The sequence below is a fragment of the Hylobates moloch genome, unplaced genomic scaffold, assembly GCF_009828535.3.
Source record: "Hylobates moloch isolate HMO894 unplaced genomic scaffold, HMol_V3 SCAFFOLD_19, whole genome shotgun sequence".
NCBI lineage: Eukaryota > Metazoa > Chordata > Mammalia > Primates > Hylobatidae > Hylobates > Hylobates moloch.
In genome coordinates, this window is record NW_026652294.1 from 34768070 (window position 1) to 34776596 (window position 8527).

At 45.8% G+C, this 8527-nt stretch overlaps 1 protein-coding gene across 1 annotated transcript in view; it reads right to left on the minus strand.

Moving 5' to 3' along the window:
• Window positions 1-2491: 2491 nt before the first annotated feature.
• Window positions 2492-8527, minus strand: part of ITGAE (integrin subunit alpha E) — a 73610-nt gene continuing 67574 nt past the window's right edge. The window contains exons 29-31 of the mRNA XM_032138917.2: window positions 8249-8344; window positions 4630-4740; window positions 2492-2900 (exon numbers count right to left, since the gene is read on the minus strand). Of these exons, the coding sequence (XP_031994808.2) occupies window positions 2805-2900; window positions 4630-4740; window positions 8249-8344 (303 nt within the window). The 3' untranslated portion in view covers window positions 2492-2804. The remainder of the gene's footprint in view (window positions 2901-4629; window positions 4741-8248; window positions 8345-8527) is intronic.

Genomic DNA, 8527 nt, shown 5'->3' on the forward strand with positions numbered 1-8527 from the left:
TAGGCCTCATTCGATTACGAGAAAAGGTTACTCCACAGGGCTGAGCCCAGCACTTTTTTTTTTTTTTTTTGAGATGGAGTCTCACTGTCACCCAGGCTGGAGTGCAATGGCACGATCTCGGCTCACTGCAAGCTCCGCCTCCCAGGTTCAAGCAATTCTCCTGCCTCAGCCTCCCGAGTAGCTGGGATTACAGGCATGCGCCACCAAGCCCAGCTAATTTTGTATTTTTAGTAGAGATGGGGTTTCTCCATGTTGGTCCGGATGGTCTCAAACTCCCGACCTCAGGTGATCTGCCCACCTCGGCCTCCTATAGTGCTGGGATTACAGGCATGAGCCACTGTGCCCGGCCTCATTTTTTATTTATTCATTCATTTTTTTTTTGAGACACGGTCTCGCTCTGTCGCCCAGGCTGGAGTGCAGTGGCACGATCTTGTCTCACTGCAATCTGTCTTGTGGGTTCAAGCGATTCTCATGTCTCAGCCTCCTGAGTAGCTGGGACTAAAGGCGTATGCCACAGACCTTGGCCCAAGCCATAGCATATGAATTTGTAAAATCTAACCATGTCTGCACTTAAAAGTGTCTTCCTCCTCACTGAGTAGTTCCTGATGGAGTCCCCTGATTACAACTGCCTTGCTTAACGCCACAGATCAGCATAGCTCAGTAAGTCAATAGCAGGCTTCCCTGTGACAATCAGAGTGGGGTCTTATTTGCAATTTTAAAGAGTATAAAAGCAGGGGCTTTTATATAATATTGAAAACTTGGACACAACTCCTGAGCCCAACAGGAAAATAACTAAGCAAACTTACCTGTGTGTTTTCCCTCAAAGGCAAATTCCACTGAAACAACCCAAGAGTTACAAGGAAGGGAAAAGGCCGGGTGCGGTGGCTCACACCTGTAATCCCAGCACTTTGGGAGGCAGAGGCTGGCGGATCACAAGGTCAGGAGATCGAGACCATCCTGGCTAACACAGTGAAACCCCGTCTCTACTAAAAATACAAAAAATTAGCTGGGCATGGTGGCGGGCACCTGTAGTCCCAGCTACTCTGGAGGCTGAGGCAGGAGAATGGCATGAACCCGGGAGGCGGAGCTTGCAGTGAGCCAAGATTGTGCCACTGCACTCCAGCTTGGGCGACAGACCGAGACTCCATCTCAAAAAAAAAAAAAAAAAAAAACAAGGAAGGGGAAAAGCCTGTGGCAGCACTGGAAACCAGAGAACAATATAATCAAGTGACCGATAGCACAGAGGGATTTCTGCACAAAATGAAGATGATGGAATCAGATCAACAGGGAAGCAGATCGTGCCCAACAGCCTAGTGATATAACACCAGCAAGCTACAGGGCTCCATGAGAGGTGAATGGGCTGCTCCCACCAAGCCCTAGAAACTACCCAAAGGCACAGCAGCTGGGGCTCGGATGACAGGCAGGTGTGAGGCAGGCAGAGGAGGGCTGGAAAAGCCCTCCCATTACAACCAGGCACATGGTTTACTTCTCGGAGCTCTCCACGTCCTAGTCAAAGAAGTAACGGTAGCCAAAAGTAGAAATATCAGAAAGACTCCAAATGCCATTATTTGCAAATAGAATTGTCTCCTTAGAAAAATCCCAAAGAATCAACTAAAGAGTGATTAAAAAACAGTTTGGCCAGGCGCAGTGGCTCACGCCTGTAATCCCAGCACTTTGGGAGGCTGAGGCGGGTGGATTACCTGAGGTCAGGAGTTCGAGACCAGCCTAACATGGTGAAACCCCGTCTCTACTAAAAGTACAAAAATTAGCCGGGCATGGTGGCGGGTGCCTGTAGTCCCAGCTACTTGGGAGGGTGAGGCAGGAGAATTGCTTGAATCTGGGAGGTGGAGGTTGCAGTGAGCAGAGATCACCCACTGCACTCCAGCGTGGGCAACAGAGTGAGACTCTGTCTCCAAAAAAACACCACATTTCAGTAGGATGGCCAGATAAGAGAAACATTCAAAACCACCAACTGTTCTAAGTGCAAACTCTCAACAGTCAGGGGGAAAAAACGGTATTTTCTCACAGTAGCAACAAAAGCATAATACAGGCCAGGCACAGTGGCTCATGTCCCAACACTTTCAGAGGCTAAGGCAGGAGGATCACTTGAAGCCAGGAGTTTGAAATCAGCTTGGTCAACATAGCTAGATCCCATCTCTACAAAAGAAAAATTAAAAAATGAGCCGGGCATAGTGGCCTGCACCTGTAGTCCCAGCTACGTAGGAGGCTGAGGCAGAGGACGGCTTGAACCCACAAGTTCAAGACTGCAGTGACCTATGAATGCATCACTGCCCTGCAGCCTGGGTGACACAGTGAGACCCTCGGACTACAGGTGCGCGCCACCACGCCCAGCTAATTTTTGTATTTTTAGTAGAGACGGGGTTTCACCATGTTGGCCAGGATGGTCTCGATCTCTTGACCTCGTGATCCGCCTGCCTCAGCCTCCCAAAGTGCTGGGATTACAGGTGTGAGCCATCACGCCTGGCCACAATCTATCATTTTTTAAAAATAAGAATGAAAACTTGCCCTATCAGGCAAAATGTACTGCAGATCATAATACTGTATTTCCAGAATAAAGGCACTACTGCAAAGAAAAGTGTAAATTTATTTAATACCAAATGTTTCCTAAGTTTACTTTTTGCACAATGCACAGACACTTTTGGGACAATGTATGGTTAAAAACTAATATTCTACAAACAGCTCAATGCTGCTCTAGATCATCCTGAAGGAAAAAGTCATCCAAAGGATGCTGGGGCTCTAAGTCCCAGGACTGGCTGATAGCCTCTTCCAGTGGATAGCAGGCCCTAATTCTCTTCTTCCAGCAGATTCTCTGATTTCAGCTGGGCCTTCCTGATGCTCTCCAAGTTCAGTTGTTGATATTTTCTTTTAAAAAAGCCACACTGAAACAAAGGAAGTCCAGTTACAGGCCAAAGATAGCCATCTGTTTCAGAAAACCGGCATTCTGGCTGTTGCCTAATAGCCCCTATATTCCTCTGCTTCTCATACTTACTACTCCCTTCTCCTACCTTCGTCTGAATCTCTCCTGGATAGTCCAATTCTTCAAGACCTCTGGTGCTCATCCCTCAATCAGAACCGACTCCACCTTCCTCTGAACCCTGCTCTCCTGAGCAGTTGAACCTTTTTAACTTATTTTGCAAAGCATGATAATTTCGGCTGTACTGGATCTAATCTTACTTATGCAAAAATACTCAGTATAGCCTATGATGCTGAAGATAGAAGGAAATCAAGTACAGCTTCCTACATCAAGCTCATCATCTAGTAGAAAAAGAGATAACTACAATACAGTGTGATGACTGCCATTTGGAAGGGTTTCCAGAAGGTAGCTCACAGCAAACGCACAGAAGCCAGCACAGAGGACTCAGGAGTCTCTAGACCGCTTTCAGGGAAGACAGTGAGCGAAGTGAGCAGACATGGAGGGCATTCCTGACAAGAGAAGCAGCCTAGGTGTACACAGAGGCACGAACCTATTTAGGGAATAGTTTGACTTGTTAGGAGAAAAAAGAAGGCCAGGCGCTTATGCCTGTAACCCCACCACTTCGGGAGGCCAAGATGAAAAGATCGCTTGAGCCCCGGAGTTTGAGACCAGCCTGGGCAATATAGGGAGACCTCATCTCCACAAAATTAAAATTAAAAAATTAGTGGGTGTGGTGGCATGCACCTGAGTAACAGTCCCAGTTACTCAGGAGACTAAGATGGGAGGATCACCTGAGCCTAGGAGTGCGAGGCTGCAGTGAGCCTTTAACTGCACCACTGAGCTCCAGCTTGGCGGACAAAGACCCTGTTTTTTATTTTAAAAAAAGAGTCTGGGAGTGGTGGTTCATGCCTGTAATCCCAGAACTTTGGGAGGCCGAGGTGGGAGGATCACAAGGTCAGGAGTTCGAGACCAGCCTGGCCAATGTGGTGAAACCCCGTCTCTACTAAAAATACAAAACAATTAGGCATGGTGGCACATTCCTGTAATCCCAGCTACTCAGGAGGCTGAGGCAGGAGAATCTCTTGAACCTGGGGTCTGGGCCAGGGGACAGGGAGGTTGCAGTGAGCCGAGATCGCACCACCGCACTCCAGCCTGGGCAAAAGAGTGGAACTCCGTCTCAAAAAAAAAAAAAAAAGCAACACTTAAGGGCAGAGAGTGGGTAGCAGACAGAGAGGAGAGGATCTTAAATAGCAGTAGAAGAGTTTGCACATTGAGACAGGGGAAGGCAAGGAAAAGATTTCAATAGGGGAACAACAGTCACATCTGTTTTAAGGCCTTACCGTTAAGGCCTCTTCCAATTAAGTTATAAATGCTGGCCTAGGGTTGACCTTCCAGGCCCTATTTAACTCACAGGTAGCCAAACACAACAGGAGTAAGTTCTGGGCCTTGAGAATAGGGAGGTACCAAAGAAATAGATATAAAATCACTCTTTATTATTCAATTAGTTTTCTCTTTTCAGACAGAGACTGTTTTACTCATTTGTCTAAATAGGGGTGTGTAGTTGAAGGAGGAGAAAAAAGTGGCCACGAGGCCAGGGTAGCTGCTCTAAGTCAGAGGTTGGCTGTCCTAAGGAGTCCTGTGCCCAAAACCAGAGCCCAGTCTTCCCTCACCGTGATGCCATGAGTAGAACTGACCTTGAACAGGATGACCAGAATCACAATCAACACCAGAAGTCCACCAACGCTGCCTTTGATGATGACAGGCAAAGAATGGTACTTCTCATCTTTCAGGAAGACGACAGTGATCTAGACAAGACAAAGAGATCGCCCAATAAATCAGGTGAAGCAAATGAGGAAAAAATCCTACACGTTATTTTAAGGAGCAAAATACGAGGACTTGGCAACATCCCGTGTATTGATCAAAGCTGATGACAGTAAAGCAAAAAGCTAAATATTCCCTGATGCAGCATTTTAAATCATCTAAAACTACCCAATCATCCAAATACTTCGTAAGAAACTATTCTGGCCCCTTATCTAGAAGGGCTAGGTCTGTCAGGAGATTATGACCTTCTGTTAAAGATGCTCTGACAGCTTGAAAGAGGGTCCCACAGAATCCGGTCTCAACACGGACTGCGAGGCTATTAGGCCACTACGCTGCTCTATGTCCCTGAGCCCCATGCCTATTCTCTTTAAAATGATGAGTTCCTTTAAATGATCTCCAAGTCCTTTCCAACTCCATTCTGACAGCTCTTTTTGGTCTTGCAAAGATCCCTAAAGGCTTTGGTAATATTTTCCCCACACAAAATATGACAAAAGTACTGGTCTTCTCCTCACCAGACTAAAAAGTGTATGTTACCTAAGGGACATACTAAATGCAAAATGACATCCATGTGTACTACCTGTAGAGCTCAGCTATTAGAAGTCATCTCAGGTTTTGTTTTCCAAAGCCTCTCCCAATTTCGGGAGTCTAGTCTCTCTTCTGGCAGGGCTCAGCTAGAAAGTTCAGGGGACGTGCTTCCTGACACCCAGGTGTGGCCCTTCCAAGTTGTGGCCAGAGCAAGTTCCCAGGACTTAGGTGGGGCCAGAGAGCCAGCAAGACTTCTCTGTCTGCCCAGAGCAACCCTTCACGTGTATGTTTAAGCACCAAGGTCGGGGTGCTTTGGAGAGGTTTCTGTACGGGGTGAAGGGCTGGACAAACTTACCTTTAAGGCCTCTTCAAGTTATAAATGCTGGTTGACCTAAAGTTGACCTTCCAGGTCCTATTTAGCTCATAGGTAGCTGAACTTAATAGGAGTGAAGTCCTAGGCTTTGAGAATAGGGAGGTACCATAGCAATAAAGAGGGAGGAGGAACAGAAAGAGGGCTGGAATATTCTTCTACAGGAGAAGGAGGGGGACTCAAGACCCTGGGTTTGGGAAGTGAAAGAAAGTTCCAAGGTGACTCGGGAATCAGGCCAGATTTGAGTAGAAGAAACGTCCCTGTTTCTCAAAGCCACCTCCCTTTATCTTCTTCTAAACCCACAGATTCCCAAAAGTGCCCCAAAGATGCCCAGGTAGAGGTTAAGGGAGAAGCAGGGCACCGGGTACTACTGTTTGCAGCAAACACGGATGCTGGCCCACCCAGGGGCCCCTCTCTCCTTTCAGGTTTTATTCAGGAATCATGGTTGGTCTCAGGTGATCATGACACAGCTATTCTCCTTTGCCAGTGACTGACATGAGATTCAGATCTCACTAATAAGATGCAAGAGGATGTCTCCTGGGAGCTTTTGGAAACGGTTTCATCCCTGAAAAGGGAAGGCACATGAAGAAAAATCCAAAATCCTTTTGCTACTGACTTCTTGCTTCCTGTTTTGTATCCTGCCATGTGAAAATACAGCATTTGGAGATGGGGCAACTTTGTGCTGGCCATGAAGGAACGCGTCCCCCACACGGCAGAGTACAAGGACCAAAGAAGCCAGGCCGTCGCCCCAGGCCGGCCTCCCTCACTGGATAAACAGCATATGACCTTATGCTGCATGAGCTGGATTTTCCCTTTCTTGTGGCTGAAATGCATTTGCATACAGTTTGTCTATACTCATAGAGTCACTGTAAGTCAGGGGCTTATTGTCAGGAACTACTTAATACTTTGCTTAGGATATTGGATTTAAAGAAAGGAATTTTGGGGAATCCATGCTATCGAAATAAAAGTATCAGTAAGTAAGAGGGGGAAATATATAAATTTAAAATGTGCACATAAGAAACTTAATAGTAACTCCTCCCTGCTGGGAGCATGGGAAGGGAGAAGTGAAGTAACCATTATTTTTCATTTGGTACCGTTCTCTGTATGGCTCGGATTTTCTTGCTATTACTTTTATTTGTTAAAATCTGGGCAGTACAATAATGGGGCACTTCTATTTCTTCCCTTTTCTGTATTTTCCATTTCCTTCTATTTTCTGTATTAGAAATACACTACTTAGCCGGGCACGATGGCTCACGCCTGTAATCCCAGCACTTTGGGAGGTCAAGGCGGGCAGATCGCCTGAGGTCAGGAGTTCGAGACCAGCCTGGCCAACATGGTGAAACCCTGTCTCTATTTAAAAAAATAAATAAATTAGCCGGGCATGGTGGTGGGCACCTGTAATCCCAACTACTCAGGAGGCTGAGGAAGGAGAATCACTTGAACTGGGGAGGTGGAGGTTGCAGTGAGCCGAGATGGCACCACTGGACTCCAGCCTGGGCGACAGAGTGAGATTCTTCCTCAAAAAAAAAAAAAAAAAAAAAAAGAAAAGAAAAAGAAATACACTACTTAAAAATAACAGGAAATGTCATATTGGCATGTCTAGAGAATTGCTCCTTTCTGTTCCTCGGAGGAAAACAGGGGACTTTATATTTAGCAATCCAGCATCTCTCTCCTGACATTCCCTCTAGTAGAAAATCATGCCTAACTAAAGAGCTCAGAGCTCACAGATAGATCACCTCTGAAGCCATGTCCAGGCAAGTGTCAACAAGAATGAAAACACAGGGTAACACACAATGCACTCAGTCCATAAATCACAGGCATCAGTCTGACTTCTAGTCATACTTTTGCAAAAAGAATTCCAAGAGTTCCAGTATCTAGTCTAAATCTTATAAAAGATTTATGCATTCCTGAGTACTGTTTAATACTATAACTAAACACTGATATAGCACACTAAGACAGTTACTGTATACAAAAAAAATTTCTCACTTAGGTAATTTATTTTTTATTCTTTTTATTTTTATTTATTTATTTATTTTTTTGAGACTGAGTCTCACTCTATCACTGAGGCTGGAGTGGAGTGGTGTGATCTTGGCTCACTGCAACCTCTACCTCCCAGGTTCAAGCGATTCTCCTGCCTCAGCCTCCCAAGTAGGTGGGATTACAGGCACCCACCATCAGGCCCAGCTAATTTTTGTATTTTTAGTAGACACAGGGTTTCTCCATGTTGGCCAGGCTGGTGTTGAACTCCTGACCTCAAGTGATCCACCCGCCTAGGCCTCCCAAAGTGCTAGGATTACAGGCGTGAGCCACTGGTGCCTGGCTGCAAAAAATTTTTTTTTAATCAATCCATTTTCAAATCAAAGTATATACTGCAGATTCCAGCCCAGTTATTTCAACTCAGAACTCCTCAGCTTAGGCCTCTTAATTGCCTTATTTCATAAGAAGCTGACTCAAGGTCACAAAGGCAGCGATGGCAGAGCCAAGATCAGAAGTGTTAAGGCTGAAAACAGGAAGAGGGCAACAGAATGTCTGTGGAGGTGCTCAAAGGTTAGGCACAATTTTCCTTGGGCACTACTCAGAAGCCAGCCAGGACTTACCTTACTTCTGTGGTTCTCCGCATTCAGTCCCTCATATAGAGATTTGTTGAAAGATATTTCACCAAGGATCTGCAGTTCAGTTACATCTTTTAGTAACTAGAAGATGGGGAAAGGAAGGAGGGAAACAAAACATATTTTAGACATGAACTCACTGTGTTTGAACGGCCTTCACCACCTTTCCCTTTAAAGGTATTCCTGGGCTTAGTTAATGGCCCTAACGTACACAACACTACACAAAGTTACCCAAACAAGACATCTGCAGTTATTCTTCAACTTCTT